The 17,812-nt window shown below is 35.1% G+C and overlaps 2 protein-coding genes across 2 annotated transcripts in view; one reads left to right on the top strand and one right to left on the bottom strand.

Moving 5' to 3' along the window:
- LOC149780956 (vacuolar-sorting protein SNF8-like) overlaps nt 1-5,215 on the bottom strand; it is a 34,139-nt gene extending 28,924 nt beyond the window's left edge. Inside the window, exon 1 of the mRNA XM_089938057.1 lies at nt 5,080-5,215. Within this exon, the coding sequence (XP_089794183.1) occupies nt 5,080-5,133 (54 nt within the window). The 5' untranslated portion in view covers nt 5,134-5,215. The remainder of the gene's footprint in view (nt 1-5,079) is intronic.
- A 4,828-nt stretch (nt 5,216-10,043) lies between these two features.
- Nucleotides 10,044-17,369, top strand: LOC149780955 (actin-like). The gene is made up of 2 exons (XM_089938055.1): nt 10,044-10,295; nt 14,119-17,369. Exons 1-2 carry the CDS (start codon nt 10,176-10,178, stop codon nt 15,094-15,096), a joined length of 1,098 nt encoding a protein of 365 aa, XP_089794181.1. The 5' UTR covers nt 10,044-10,175; the 3' UTR covers nt 15,097-17,369.
- The last annotated feature ends 443 nt before the right edge of the window (nt 17,370-17,812 follow it).

Here is a 17,812-nt window from a genome sequence, read left to right as displayed (position 1 = left end):
AATGGGTTGGCTTGTTTGGTGACTGCCTGTCACAGTTAGACTAGCACTGGAGATCAAATGTGTAACATGAGTTGCAAAGAACAGCTGACTTGGCTTGCGTATTTACATATATCTGCTACAGATGTAAATATCTAAAAATTGAGATGGTTGAAGGGTGATGAAAAGTATGCTAATTTGTTATAGTACTAGTGAACTTTATTCATACATTAGGCACATACTGATTCTTTTAGCTGCCTTGTCACAGGAAAATATTCAAAATAGCTCTTTGCTGTCAAAAATGAATGCAAAAAGAGGGGTTGGTGGCAGTGTTGGTTCAGTATAAAAGCCACCAGTTGTATAAGGAATTAACCTGATTGCTGCACTCAAAATCTCACATGCATGCTTTCTACAAAAATCATTAGTTTGTTTTTACTTGTATCTTCAGTGTAAAATTATTCTCATTTTTCTGCAATAGGTCATTGTCGGATGAAAATTCAGCAGATAAACTGTCCAGTGAGACCTTAAGAACCGGTGTCATTTTTTAGTCTTGCCAATGTGATTCACTGTGCCATAAATCATTTCTTATTACCTCCATGTCTTGAATCTGACTTAGTTAGGTATTCCAAACATACACTTCCTAAAGATTTGATAGCACTTAATCATAGTAGAAGAAGGGAGTTAACTCAACACTGTTAGAGTTATCAGGAACTGTTTCTGATCCATTCTGCTAATGAGCAACAAAAGCCTTACAAGTTTAATGCAAAGTGATTTAATTGAGGTATTTCACATATTTATTCAATTTATCAATATTTTCAGTACATACTTTGTATATTTTCCTATTTAATGATGAGTGCCTTAATTTAATGCTTTTACATTAATATTTACTCATGATGTAATGTTTCAATACATAGATTTCATCTTATTTACAGAAATTTATGTTATAATAACCTATATATAAGAAGTTCAGGGTTTTATTTTCTTGTAGGCCTCAAGGTGTATAGGAACACACCTGCTGAAGTGATATTGCTAGCCAGGACAACATCAAAGATTTCCTTGGGAGTCAGCTGCACCAATTATTGTGGAGCTTTCAACAGCTGTATCTGCATCAGGTTCATTGGAGTTTTTGGTGAGCTGTGTGAAATGGATAACTCTTTTTACATTGTGTTATTTCTCCTCCCCTTATTTTACTTTGCATGATTTTCTGTTTGATTTAGATTGGAATCCATTCAGGTTAAAATCACTAGCAAAACAAACTTCTCTAAATAGCAGCAAGTTCAGAAATAATATGTGCTGGCCAGTGTGAAAATGATGCAAAGGTGACCTTCTTAGTGTTCTTAAAATACATCATCCATAAATATTGTTTTATCAACTGACGGGATGAATCTGGGTATAGAATTTCATTGTTTAAGTTTCCCAACTGATGTGGTTCAGTTTACAAAGATTGGTTCAAACATTTTATGTTACCTGATGAGTTGCCTCCCTTACATTCTACCTCGGATTTCTCTGTTCTAGTATAGATTTGACCTTCTTCATGAAATCAGTGAGAGAGTTCTGGTCAGTTTATATATGCTGTGCATTGTTTATATTTTGTTAAGTACTTAGCATGCACATTTTGCAGTTATTTTACAAGAGAATCAGCCCTGGCTTCTTTTACTCACTACAATCTGAGATTTCATAAATAGTACAGAGCTCAAAATTAGCAGTAGTCTGCTAGCCAGAGGCTAGCAGATTTCCTGTTGGACTAGTAACTTTCATAATGTTAATAGTCCAAAAGGGCTATTAAGTTTCAGTTATCAATAGTCAGCGTTTGTTTACGCCATTCCCTAATAAAGACTTGACTTAGCAGATGTTCTGTAGAATCAAAGCAGTGGCCACTGTAAACACAGTCATAAAATATTAGCATGAGAAGATGAAGTCAATTTCTGCCTCGGAAAGGTGCGTTGCTATAACAAGAATCCATCCAATTTTGTGTGTTTCACTTAACAGCGCAAATTATGGTCCCGTCATTAACAACGGACGTTTGGTAATTGATCCTAATTAATCTGATAACGAATTAAATGAAAAAATGACGTGGTATCACACTTTATTTACTCGACCACAGTAACAAACTACAAAGCGGTATACCACACAAAAGAACACGGCAAAAACTATTCAAAGAAATTAGTTTGCATGTTTTTTGTTTAAGGTTCTTTTCTTTGCTCGCTACCCAAACGCTCCAACAGTCACAAACAGGAAACTACATATTTTACATTTCCATCAAAATAATTATAAGAATTAGATAAATTTATTACGATTACATTATTGACACATCCTTTCCATACAACTTCTTTTTCTATGATGATAAGAATAGTTTTTATATTTTTCCCTTACAAGAATAAACAAATAATTGAATACACGTGGAGATATCCAAGCAGAATGCCGTACATTTGTTGGGAATTAAAATCTCTGAGCATGAGCATCTAAGATTTGAAAATTTTCCGCCTTATTATTAATTTCAACAATACACTGAGGTTCAATTACTTAGGAACAATTACCAAACTTACAACTTATGATACTGTAATTGGAGCTGTTAAATACAACGCACCGAGTGTCAGATGGCTTTGTTTGATGGGAACACACCTTTTCCAAGCTGAAACTAACACTATCTTCTGATGCTAATATTTTATAACAGTGTTTAGAATAGCCACTGCTTTATATTATGCAGAACATCTGCTGAAGTTAAGTCTTTGTTAGGGAGAGGCCATTTAATTGTGGGAAGGGGCAAAGACACGTGTTTTGAAACTTGTTTCTTGCTTTGACTTTCTTATATAAAGGACACTGTGCCATTCCTTTTCTTGCTTTAAATAATTCGCATCAGCTATACTATAACATCTCATATTTCAAAACAAGGCACAATTCCCTCCTGATAAGACAGGCAAAATGTGGCATTTGATAGGTGTTCAGCCACTGGAAAAAAGCAAAAGTTGAATGAGAATGATGAGGAATAATTCTTATGATAAGGACAAGCATAATGGAAAATTTCAGAAGAAATGGACAAAAGACAAGTAATGGCTGAATTATGATGAGGAAAGGAATGTTATGTGGTGTAACTGATGTATGCAATTCGCAAAAACAAACACACAGAAAATATCCAGTTTTGTTGCGGGTTGTTCGAACTTTTACACTGAATTGGTAAATGTACATGAAAGCTACGTGACATTGTTTTGTGAACAGGACTAGTAAAGATTTGGCAGGACTAGTAAATTTCTAATATACTAGTCCTTCTGGCTACAAAGAAATTTGCGTTAAATTCAAGCCCTGTAGTACTATTTTTGCTGTGAGATATCACTGATATCACCAGGCACTAAGACTACAGGATATATTAGCTATGAAAAATGATGACATTGATTTGTTATAAGGAAACTGTATGTTTAAGTGTGGAAAGTAAAATGGAAGTATGAAGGTGTCTCATAGCTGTTGCTCTATATCATGGCTCTTGACCATCTACAACTGCCATACAACATAGGAAACAGACAATTGTGAATTTTACACATGTTGAGGTTGTGTTTTACTCAGAATTGCCCAAAGTTTTGAAACTAAGAAGCATTTCCCCCTATCTGACTGGCAAATAAATTCTTACGGTCTAACTGGATACTTCTGTATTTTGACACCTCCATAATTTTTAAGGTAGGAGGCACGAACCTAATTATCATAACCCTACAATTTATAAATTCATACAGAAACTAAGTCTGTAATATGGTTTAGATTTACTTTTGAGTTAGGCTTGAAAATGGGTTGGCTTGTTTGGTGACTGCCTGTCACAGTTAGACTAGCACTGGAGATCAAATGTGTAACTTGGGCTACAAATGAACAGATAACTTGGCTTACATATATTTAAGTATATCTGCTACAAAGGTAAATATACAAAAATCAAGATGGCTGAGGGGTGATGAAATGTATGCTAATTTATTATAGTACTAGTGAACTTTATTCATATATAAATTAGTTTGTTTATATTTGTATCTTCAGTGCAAAATTATTCTCATTTTTCTGCAATAGGTCATTGTCAGATGAAAATTCAGCAGATAAACTGTCCAGTGAGACCTAGTAATACAAGGTATGACACATCACCTGATATTTTTCTTCTGGGGGAGATGGATCTTACTGCCTAAATAATGGCACTGTGTAGCATATTTTGATGTAGACTAACAGTGTAACGAAAGTCAAATTTTCAGAAATATCATACACAACTGGCAACCAATAACGATGCTTTCCTAAAAACAAAAGTTATAATGTTTTTGTCAGACTTTACTTCCCCTCACATCTTTCTCTAATATATTCAAATTCTCACAAAAGACGTGGACCTGTTTTCAAGTTTTGTTGGCCTACATTTCAGTTGGCTGGAAAGCGATGAAAGCCAAGAATGCCAAAACTGGGTTAAGATGAAATCTTATTCTTTAATGAAATGAATAAAAATATATTATGCCAGCTGGAACAATAAGCAACGTTTCGTTTCATTCAAGAAACATATCCCCCACATGAATCTACTTAAACATACTTCGGCATACCTTGACTACCGTCGCATTGCAACAAATTCAAACGTATGTCAACGGAACATGAAAATGCGTCCATTTGCTATGTCACATTTTCATTCCGCCAGGATAAAGACAGCACAGTAAGTATATTAATTACACATAAATTAGTGGGAGAGTGTTGATATAGGCTGCTAAATGCGAGATATTCCTGAAACTTTGACTACTCGTTTCGATGTCAACCGACATCGGAACAAGCTATACAAGGCCGTTATTAAGACAGTGCGACATAGCACTAAAATAAAACTAACATGTGCTATGTCTTACATTGTAGGACTAAGTGAGACTTTCAAGGACCGAATTTTTGGGTATTCCGATTTCGTTATTGGCCGAGAACGTTAGTGGACCGATTCTGCCATGGGTGGAGAAGTCTCATAATGATATAATGTGTGTGTGTGTGTGTGAGAGAGAGAGAGAGAGACAGAGACAGAGACAGAGAGAGACAGACAGACAGAGACACAGAGAGAGAGATTTCACAATAGATAACAACTACCAATTATATTAATCAAATATCAGTTATCTATGATACCTGTGCAAGATTTTTGTTTTTGATAGCAGCAATACCAGCTCCTCTTCGATGCATCGTATTTGTTCCGATATATGAATGATTTTTCCAAGAGGCGAAGAGTCTGAAATTTTGACAGGTACAATTCTAAGGGAGGTAATTTTGGCGATGGCGATATGTCGTAAACTCCGACTAAGATCCCGAAACCCAAATATACTTTATGGTCATTCTCTTTTGAATAAGCAAAAATGTTAAGAGTTTAAAAAAAAAAAAGTATAAAAAGAAAAGAACAGTGCTGGGTTTCTTTGTTGGTTTTTTTTGTTGATGATGTTTTAATTATACGAGGTCTTCGCTTAAATGGTCGCATTAATAAGACTTTTATCAAGTAGTTATATAAATGCGAAATAATTGCGAAAAGTTACACAAAAGGTAATGTAGGCCAAGACAAGAAACATTACCTTGAAATGATTATGTAAGCTTATTTATTCACAAAACCTATACTATGTCTAAAATTACATAAACTGTTAGGCATACGAAACGTTTCATGTCAAATCAGATCCAAATACTCCATGGATTCTTTTTTCCTTCGCAAATGGGGGGGGGGCAAATATTCATCAATTGCTTTTTTTCATTTTATTTTTGTATTGGTGGGGTTTGGGGTGGGAGGGGGTTTAAGTGACTAAATGTCTGGCGCGGAAAATCATAAATCATTTTACTTGTAAACCACGTTCAGACTGAGTGCGAGCTTTAAAGTTTGTTTCTGAACAACGTGACCGACAAGCTCTACGATGACAAACAAACAAAAACACATACTTTTTTAGACTTCCGTCCCCTCCATAGCAGCTATTAAAATAGGGAAAATGAATTTTGCCAGACTAGACAATACCGGCTTCTGAAAGTGCAATGAATGAATTACCAAATATATCAAATGTATTTTTTTTTTTTTAAAAAAACAAAAAAGTTATCGGCTCTTTTTTTATACAATTTACCTCTGAGATCAGGAAGTGAAAATGACCAAGTGGAGCTAGCACCTTTATGAAAGATGCACATCTGGAGTAAGGCCAAGCTGTATACTCTATAACCCATATTACACCCATAAATCATACACCCAAATAAAGGGTATTAAAGGTTCTTTGAACTTTACTTAAGATATATAAGGTCTTTTTACTTTTTTTAAATAGCCAGTATAACCAGTGAGAAAAGCCGGGGAAAATCTTTTTCTTTAAAATTCTAATGCAAAATACGAAACTGTAGAGCGCCACCTAAATATTTAAATCACCTCTCGGAAAACTGTTGAATCGAATCGACGACAATATAGCTCTGCACCGTTATTTATACTGAGTTTTTGTTTTAATCAGTTAATTTTGTTTTATGTTGATTGAAAAAATCAATAGCTCAATAGTAGCTCACAGACTAAATTTTACAAGTGTTTCAGAAAACCGATTCCTGTGCATTTACGAAAGTTCATAAGGGTTACAGAAATTCGATAACGAAGTACGAACAAAGTCTGGCAGCCGTGCTTTTAAGTGGGTTTCTTAACCCTTCTAAGATTCTTATTTTTTGTATAAAAAAAAAGAAATTTACATTATTTCAAAACCGGTTAGATATATGAACTTCCTTTCTACATTTCCCTAGCACTTCAAATTAAATAACTTGAACGGTAAATCGTTCTTAAAAACAAAAATAAACCTTTTTGATGTCTTCGATCCCTTTGTTATTGATGACATACACATTTATAAAGACTGGTGATCACATGCACATTTATAAGACTAGTAGACATACACATTTATAAGACTAGTGGACATACACCCTTATAAGGCTAGCAGACATACAAATTTATAAGACTAGTAGACATACACATTTATGAGACTAGTGGACATACACATTTATAAGACTAGTAGACATACACATTTATAAGACTAGTGGACATGCACACTTATAAGACTAGTAGACATACACATTTATAAAACTAGTGGACATACACATTTATAAGACTAGTAGACATACACATTTATAAAACTAGTGGACATACACACTTATAAGATTAATAAACATACAAATTTATAATAATAGTAGACATACACATTTATAAGACTAGTAGACATATGGATTTTTATAAGACTAGTATACGAATGCATAAGACTGGTATAAGTATGATTGCCTGTATCAGATTATAGCCGTTAGTAGTGACAGTTGACCAGAACAATAATCCCAGCATTCTCGATATTTGATACCAGAGACTGTCAACAGGTTCCGTTCTGTTGTTTATCTTCCCATGGCTAACTGAGCCTGGACTAGTTCATGCCCTTGGATAAAGCACAAATGTAAAATTAAGATCCCCTATTTCTAACCCTTACTAAAACAAGAGCAGACTGGTTGAGCAGGCAGTTATGAAGCTGGGGCTTGGTACTGTAAGCAGCACTGTTTTTTTTATTTAGTTTTTAATATTTTAGCTTTATTTTACATAAATATGTAGGACCCTTACTTGGCGTTTGTGTGTCCTTTGAACCCGAATGTAACAAAGACTTTATAAGACTCGATGACATACACATTTATAAAACTAGTGGACATACACATTTATAAGACTAGTTGAAATACACATTTATAAGACTAGCTGACATACACATCTATAAGACTACTGGACATACACATTTATAAGACTAGTGGACATACACATTTATAAGACTAGTCAACATACACATTTATAAGACTAGTAGACATACATACTTATAATACTAGTAGACATACACATTTATAAGACTAGCAGACATAAACATTTATAAGACTAGTTGGCATAAACATTTATAAGACTAGTGGACATAAACATTTATGAGACTAGCGGGACTTGCATTAATAGTGTCCAACCGTTTCTTAAATTCAAACTGAGAATCAATATTCCCAGGGCCGACCTTACGGCCGATTGAACCGATGTGGACCAATCAGACCCCGCGCTCACAGGTGCCCCGCGTGTTAGTAATTTTAAAAATATATTCATAGAAAGATTGTAATTTCAAAGCGATGGATGAAAATTTGAAGTTCAATATCATATAAAACGTGTTTAAAAGTGTATTCCAAGTGCCGTGCTTACAGGGGCTCCGCGCGTAAATCCAGGGGGCACCGCCAAAATGATCCAAGTCGGGACCCGCGTTTGCTACGTCCGTTACTGAATATTTATATCCTACGTATTAATCAATTCATTTTGTATTTGACAAAGATATATTCCAGTGTAAATCTGTATAAGGCTAACACCTTAATGATGTATGGATAGAAATGTGTCCCCCCCACACACACACACTTGAAGACGTATGAAAATAAACACTGTCACGCAGCCCCGGCCCTAGGATGTGCGGGGCCCAAGGCAGCATGCAGGGCCCAAGACAGCGAGAGCGATGAGCGGGGCCTCAAGCAAAAATATTACATTGCGGAAATGATTGCCTGAAAGCGCGAGGCCCAAAGCGGTTGCCTTTTTCGCCTTGCTCTAGGGCCGGGCCTGCTGTCACGTATTGCATGACAACGTTTACTTAAAATAAGACAAAGTACACCGTGTTCGACAATCAATAGCTCATCAATCATCTCATCTATATTGCCTGACTTATTTCGTTTATACTTTCTAATAATAATGCAACACCCCAACAATACTATTAAAAAAAAGTTGGTTTTGCACAAACCCGCGTGCTTATTCCGCTTCTGTGTTTGGGGTTTCTCACGCCGCTCACATCTCGCGAGCTGGTATGTAAAAATTATAGTTGATTGCTAAGTAGCTTTAGCAAATTATCATATCTCTCATAGGCATTTAGAAAGTAAAAGACGCATTTCATTAAAGTCAGTAGAAGTGGCATAGTAAATAAATGTATCTCTCATTTTCATATTGTTCTGCAATTCAACTAGATCGCAATATTTACCAACACGATATACAATTTGAAAAGTAAATTAAGCAATAGGGGCAGGAATTCGACAAAAATTGTTAGTGTAAGAATGTACAGTTTGTTACGAGCAAATCAGAACTTATCCGTTCGTATATCCGAAACCGTCCGCTGAATGCAGAACAAAATTTCTGCAAATACTTCATAATTCTCGGAAGCTTATTTGCGTGCTTTAATACAAATATAAATTGATATAAGTTTTTTTTAAACAAAAATGTTTAGAACATTGATGATCATGAACATAGATAAAGAAATAAAGGCATAATTTAACTTGAAGCAGACATCAAGCATGTTGGTGTAAATCGAAGTGAATTTATGAAAACATATCGTTTTAAATTGTATACGTATTGTATATTATTATTATTATTATTTTAAAAAATCGAAAATCGGAAGAAAAATTTTGTATATCATTACGTTTATTTCTATGCACAAATGTTATGCTTTTTAAAAAATCTTATCTTGCCCCCTGAAATCCTTACTGTTTCAACTTATCTCGTATAGGTACAGCTGATATTTAGGAATCACCGAGTCAGTTATGGTCCGTAGCATGGCTTATACGAAGGTAAATCAAATATCGTAAAAATCAAGATATTTTATATTTTTTTTAGGTTTGTATATGTACTACATTAGCAAACCTTTTAAATGGAAGTAAATAAATTCATTAAAATTTGTGTTTACAAAAGGTACCAGAAAGTTTGTCTGTGGCAAGGTGCAGGTAATTGTGCAGCATCCTTTCAAGTTCATTGCGTTACAAGTGTGAACTGAAATCCTCCTAGTACATGTCATTTGTTTGACAAAAGCTTTGTAATCCTCCAAACGCACGTGCAAAACACGCAAAGCAGTCAAATACAAATTTAGTTTTTCACAAAATATTGAATAGAGACGCGTTCGCGCATGTGTGTGTGTGTGTGTGTGTGTGCTCATACGATTGTGTCTATTTCAAACATAACATAACGTTTAGCGAAGACTGTTGATGATTAACCAGGCTGCAATTGATCGCTGCCCCAGCTGCGGTAGAGGAAAATCTGATATGCCTGAGCGCGGCTTTACCTAAATATTTTAATCTACCTAGCAGACCTGTAACACGCATTGATGATATGAGCGAATCATTGCTTTAGTTTACTTTTTAGCTATGGCCTTGGAAGTAATATCACACTGTGCAAAATTTAACATAGTGCACGTTTCCAATTGTAGAACATGGAGTCTGGACGTACTGTGATAATAGAGATAGGATCAGATACCACAAAGGCAGGGATCGCAGGGGACGATGCCCCGTCAGTCTGCTTCCCTTCTGTTGTGGGGAGGCCCGCGGATGGGGTAAGATTTTCTGCATCTATCAATATTTTTTTTTTTTTATATAGTTTAGACCAGGTGTCACAACCTTGGGCACGCGTGCCAGCAGTGGCATGCCAGACTGTTTCGAAAAGGCACGCGGTACGAGTTGTAGTTTTGTATTATAAGTACTAAAAACGACAGTTAAATTAATAGGACTAATTTGGCTTGGCAAGCAGCTCTCTACAACTGAGCGGACCTGGCAAAGCAGTTCCAAAAGGTTGCTTACGCCCGGGTAGACTTTATTACATTTCTAGCTTAACGGGCGTGGTCAGATACAATGCACTGTATTTGCGTGTAATACTGGAGCGAGAAGACATTTAGTGAGTTTTTCGTTGCATATACAAAAATTTTAACCACTGTTAAGGTATAAGGCTGGGCGTATCAATTCAAGGTCGCCTTTCAAATAGCAAAGTCCTGGGCGTTGTTTTTAAACAAGATGGTTGTTCGGTTTCGTGTTTTGATATTGACTCTTATTATTTGTTGTACGAGTTAACAATGAATCGCACGTGCTCTCCGTTGTAATAATAGATGAGGGGAGTGGATAAGATTGTAGCTTGTACAGACATTCCTATACTATTTAAAAAAGCAAAAAGACAAAACCAAAGAAACCCTCTTTTATCCACAGCAAAACCACAATAGGATACCGTATTAATACAATTTTGATAGTCGCGGTACTGTGAATTTACAAATTTTCGCGGTGTACCAATGTTCGTAGATTTTGTGATCGCTACCAACCATGAACTTCAAGACACAGACTTGAATGATCTGTCTACGTAAACTATAGGCCTGCTTCTTCAATCAAAATATTTGACAAAAGTGTCACATAGCACAACTCCACGAAAATGTTTACCACGAAACCAAATGAATTCACAGCATCAGCATCTCAACGGTCCCGACCCAGCACTGCTGGCTTCTGCAGCTGAATAATGGAAAGCTAGTTTCATTCTGGAACAACAAAAACAACAACAAAAGTTTAAATCTTACAAATAGTTGTGCGTACGTGTCAAATTCATCTATATCGTATCTATGTCGTCAATGACAATAAAAACATATAGTTAAGGCCACCTGTCCTTATTTATGTTATTAATAATATAACAAAAGAGAGACTCAGTAAGCATCTTCAATGTCTTAATTACATTATGTTGCCATTATATATATATATATATATATATATATATATATATATATATATATATATATATATATATATATATGGCTATACTCCCTATATCTGGTTTACACATGAAACGTTTGCCCTAACTGACATCCTCGTACATTTCATGAATCAGACAAGTTTCCCAAACAAATTTCTTTTGAAGAAAATAGTTAACAAAGCTATTCACAAGCGCCAAGTGGTCGCTTGGCGAGAACGAATAAGTAGTGATAATGATTTCTCTCCATTTCTACTTCTTCACAAAGAAATTAACCCCCATTGTCTTTATTCCACTGTAACGAACAATTACGAGTTTAAACAAAGTTCATACGGTCTCTGTGGATCCTAAAACATGTTGAGACATCTTGCTTGTGTATGAGGAAGGTCGCGAATGATTTTCAGAGACAGTATGGTCTAGCCTGCTAGATGAAGCCCCAAAACATTCGTGGTGAGTTCTAACAGCTGAACTACTCCTGTTTACCCCTAACTTTTCCTTTCATGAAATGCAGCGTCATAGATGTCGCCTTAGTTCATTTCAGTTCATTGTTCTGATAGCGATAATATATTTTCCTTACCGTAACTGTAACACTACTCACCTTATTTTCATCCCAGATTACATTTTCATGTGTACGTCATTTGCTGGCGAGGAACGAACCCAACACTAGGCAATTGGAGCTATGAGCCCCCCCCCCCCCCCCCCCATTGAATAAAATTAATACTTTATTTATATGACTCTTGGGAAATACTCACGTTACATACAAATGTAAATACGATCATGTATATAATTCTTGTTCATACGCATGTTTTGAAACTGATGTATTTGACTGAGTTGTGTGTTTTAAGATGTGTTCTTCATATTTATTTCATCATTTTGTAATTGTCACTTGAATACGATTGTTTATTCCCTTTCGATTATATTTTGCTGTACAACCATTCAAGCTAGCCTCTGTATATTTGTACGTTATTTGCATGCTATTTCTATGTTACTTTGTTTTGTTTGTCTTATATGTAACTGAACATCTCTTAATGGGGGAGAACACACGAATGAACATCTAAGACTTGCAATCGCTTGCGTGAACTTTGCTGTAAACCTATATTAAGGAAATATTCAAAATTTAGCTGAACTTTAACAGCTATCTTACAATTGGAAATATCTAAAGAACATTCTTGTAACAGAATGTCTTGTAAAAAGTTGCTTAAAGAACACAATAAAACGTTGTCTTTTATTACCTGTGTTACGTATCCTGAAGCATATCCGTATAATAAATCTGTAATTTAACTGATTCGACCAGTTTCATCATTTTTAAAATTACATTTCCTAACATTCTGCATGGCGTTTATGAATTTTCATTCTGCCAAGGTGCTAAATTCGATAGGTCACTAAAACTGTATTGAATTTTTAGTGAAAAGGGGTATCAGAGAAAAGTGTTATATATATATATATATATATATATATATATATATATATATATATATATATATATATATATCTCATATCATATCATCAATGTATACTAGTCTGCGTGCATGTGCTTCTTTTCTTTTCTTGTAGTATAAGAACCAGTTATGGTTGTATGTTAAGTCATCTGGTTTTTAATTTATTTATAAACTATTTGTTTACCAAATTAAGAGAGATCCATAGACATGAAATGTTTGCTTCTCTTCATGTACGTGATATTTTTAGTGTGTTGATGATGTTTCTAATTATGCAGATACCGTAGTAATGTACAACTTTAAATTATGGTTGTGAAGAAATTTTGCAATGAAACGGGACGAATATTGCTATTAATAAACTAACATTATTGTTTATAGAGGTTTGCAAAGAAACAAGGAGCAATAGTAGTTTTGAGATCAGAAATTGTATACTGTATCAGCGTATAAAATATATAGGGCTTATTTTATTCCAAAAACTTGTATGTACTAAGGCAAAATAAATTATGACATCACATGCAAGAAATGCATTAATTACGATTTAATAAATTAAAAAATAAAACTGAAAATATATATGTTCCTGAATCTTATAAAGTATTTTGTATGTTTTAAAATAAGAGACTTACTAACAATGAGATATCATATTGCCACTAAAATTTAGAGAAGAAAGTCATATTTATTTTTTTAGTACCATGAACGTCCACGTCTCATTGTGAGAATAATAACAAAATTATCGTATAAATTTTAATTTCCTTCGCCAGAGAAAAATCGATCTCCCGGAACATATTACTTTTAGTTCTACCTGTCAAAGACCAGAAAAGTTAATGCAGTCGCTGAGCATCCGCAATTGTTTGTTATCGCTATTCCTAAAAAAAAAAAAAAGAAAAAAAAAAAGAAATACTTGGAACTGAGTCATTCAGCTTGGCACACAATATCATCCGGAGATCAAGTTAGTCCTAAATAAAAATGGTACACCTCTGACATCCAAGATTACCGCCTAAGCTCTTGCTTTCGCTGATGCCATTAACAGATGGTCATATTGACATATGATTTTCACTTTTATGTGTAGATGGTTGGAAATGGAAATGGTGCCCTTCTGACATACAATATGGCCACCATGACGACCATCTTGAAAATCTTGTAATCGCTTCTATTTCTTAATGTAAATCTCTTTTTTTTTTGGTGTTTTTTTTCAAAGGCTTGTTTTGTTTTTCCTTTCAGGGCCTAGGAAGTTTGGTTGGCAATGATATAATGGTGGACAGAGCAGGGCTTAAATTGTCATATCCAATCGAAGGAGGTTCAGTAAAAAGTTGGGAAGACATGGAAATAGTCTGGAATTATATCTTCCGGGAGAAACTTCGTGTGGCCCCAGAGGGACAAAACATCCTCCTTCTAGAGGCCCCCGTTACCCCTAATGCGGACCGAGAAAAGGTGGCACAAATAATGTTCGAGACATTCAAGGTTCCCGCCATCTATATTGGTAACCAGGCTGTCTTATCGCTGTACGCCACGGGTCGAAGAAGTGGGCTGGTCGTTGACTCCGGACATGAATTTTCCCATGTTACACCTGTTTTTGAAGGCTTCCCCATCCAAGAGGCCACACATCACCTTGAGTGCGCTGGAAAAGATCTTGGCAGGTATCTGACTACACTTCTTAATGAGAAAGGTGTCTCGTTGTCCCCAGAAGCTGATATTGACGTTATCAAGGAGATCAAAGAAAAACTTTGCTACGTTGCTCCTGATTACGACCAGGAAATTAAAAAATCACAAGAAGGCTCGCTGAACAAAAGCTACCAACTTCCGACTGGAAACGTCATTACTATCGGCGTGGAAAGATTTCGTTGCCCAGAAGCATTATTCAGCCCCAAAAACTTAGGAAAAAATATCGAAGGTATCCACAAAGCAGCGTTAGGCAGCATTATGAAGACTGAGATAGATGTTAGGAAGGAAATGTACAGGAACATCCTGCTGACTGGAGGGTCCACCTTGTTCCCGGGTTTCCCCGAGAGGCTCAAAAAGGAGATTGCCGATATGTGTCCACCAGCTGCTCATGTAAACGTTGTTGCTATGGCAGATAGAAGAAACCTCGCATGGACCGGCGGATCTCTGCTAGCAGGTCAGGATTTCTTCCAAAAGAATTGGCTGAGAAAGACGGAGTATGAGGAGGCAGGACCTAAAATAGTCCATACAAAAATTTAAAGACTAATTTAAGCATATATAGCGTTTTCGCAGATTGCGTTCTTTGATAGTCTTCTCACACAATGATGTCAGCTCGAAGACTCTATTCCTTGAGACCAGATATTTGAAATCCATGCAACAGTAAACAAATTACTTGAAGTACAACATTAGAACAGAACATCTATACTCTTTATATATGGATTAAATTACAATGTAATGTCGACTTAGTCTTGAAAATTACAGTTTTTCTTGAAAGAAGCATGACTCTAACCACGTGAGTTGCTCTCAACTGATCGTGTAGTTTCTCAATGGTAAATATTATTTCATTTTTATTGTTTGCCTCTTTATCAACATTAAAATAATGCTCATGTACAGAGACAGTGGAAATTTACGGGAACGCTCTTCCGACTCGAGGTTATATGCCACGCTCGATAAAAGGGTGATTATCGCCCTTAGTAGTGTCCCAGCAACCCAAGTCCAAAGAACACGAAACCTTTGAAAGTGGGTCTGAGATTCATTCTTTTAGGCAAAAGATGGCATTACAGAAGTACATTCTTCTGGTCCTTTGGAACTGGTCAACATAAAATGTCATGCTTCAGTTCAAAGGTTTATTATCTCTCTTGGTAATATCAACGGATAGATGACAATATTATGGACTATAAGAAATAAATCTTTATGTTGTAGTCCAGCCTAATTTCTGCACAACTCGAATAAAGTATGCTTACACGATAAAGGGGTCAAGTGGCGTATTTGGTTGTATTTGAGTCCTTGTATTGTGCGGGCATGCGTCTGTATTTTTATATACGAGAGAGAGAGGGGGCGGGTTACTAAGATGGCTGCAAAAAAATTGGGACCCATAATCACGTATATAGGGAAGTACTGAAGAATGAATTTAGATGAAATCATAATAACAAACTATAAGTGCTTGCTCCTACTCCCAGCCCTACTCTGGTATTGTAATGTCAGTTTCCTATAACACTGCTTCACTATGTTTGCATTTTTAAAATAAACATTCATGTTATCACATGAAACAGTTGGACTGAAAACGTGTCAATACAATTTATACAACTTCTTTATCAAGTGATGCTCTTGAACTGAACCAGACTATAGCTATATCAACATTTCAATTACAGCTGAATTATCTGGTAGATCATTTTGCCATGAAAATTGCTTGTAATATAGTAAAATAGTTACTTTAGGAAGTTAATTCACAACACGTACAGGAAAATTGATGAATAATTTCTATAAAAAATAATGTTTACAAATAATAAAAAAATATATCATTTGCTCTGACGAAAGTCGTGTTGACAAAGACACGAATGAACATTCCAAAACCATCGTAAGTCACAACTCTGTGTCAGTCAATGTCAAGAACTGTCACATATCTGTAAAAGTCAATAGCAAGAATGGTCAGTGTCAAGAACTAGAATTCTGACGAATAGAAACAACTGCAAGATGCTGCTTCAGACTTATTTCTCATCGATCATACACCAATATTATCTGATAAACTCCTGCGGTGGTATTTATTAAAGACTCTGTGTAATCATGATTATTGATTGATTGATTTATTGTCAATAACTACACGTCAGTAAAATCTAGGTTATGTAATACCATGATAACCATGAAAAAATATACATCTTTTCTAGTGATGGTATGCTGGAGTCGAGAGCTAAAGTAATCATACATATTACAACATATACAATATATATATATATATATATATATATATATATATATATATATATATATATATATATATATATATATATATATATATATATATATATATATGTATGTATGTATGTATGTATGTGTGTGTGTGTGTGTGTGTGAGTGTTAAACACTAACATTTATAGGTTTAAGACTAAATGTCAAAATATATATATCCTAGGCACTGATGAATCTTGTGCTCTGTGCCTGTGGTTACTGTGATGGTATGGGATGGGATAACTCTGTTCCGTTCAGCTATTTCAGTGATCCAAGACATATCATAACCTGTACCACAGTTCATCTTCCCCTCACACAATCTTATAAACAAAATGTTTCATATTGGGGAATAACTGTTACTAACTCATAATAAAAGGTAAAGTCTTTATAGTGACACATATATATTATTGCGCCATCCGTGGGCAACTGAATTTATGCTCGTATGTTTGCTTGTTTGCCTGGTAGCCAGGATACCATTGTACCTTAAAATTTGTTGGACCATGTATTGTAATAACCTGTAACTATTATATTTGTATCTCAAAAGTCGGCTTTTTGTAACTTAGGGTGGAAATAAAATAATATATTCATTGTTTGTTTGTTATGTACATGTCCATTTATTGGTGCCTTTGTACTTGCCAGTCTCCTTTTGTGTGTGATAATTATTGTAATTTATTTATAACATTAGTTATTCTGTTTGTATTATCAGGAATCTAAATAGCTAACGTGACATAGGTTCCTGGTATTATATTTAAACTGCATTAGAACATCACAATATTTGTATAACCAATTGTCCAACTACTGGGAGCTATCATAGGACAGTATACATTTTGTCTAAGAGGCTTACCATTTAATTATTGCGGTCGAGGTGGGACCTTAGATTATTTTTCATGATTAATTTCCAGTTCTCAAACAGCTTTGCTCTAATTTATAGCAATAAAGACCGTTTATATTCCTCAAAATAGTTGAAAACTAAAAGAAAGAAAAATACCCTGGCTTGAAAGAAAATCATATGTCCACCCACAGCCCAATT

The sequence above is a fragment of the Sinohyriopsis cumingii genome, chromosome 16 (genome assembly GCF_028554795.1).
Source record: "Sinohyriopsis cumingii isolate HCF-2022 chromosome 16, ASM2855479v2, whole genome shotgun sequence".
Lineage (NCBI taxonomy): Eukaryota > Metazoa > Mollusca > Bivalvia > Unionida > Unionidae > Sinohyriopsis > Sinohyriopsis cumingii.
This window is presented reverse-complemented; position numbering and strand designations above follow the sequence as displayed.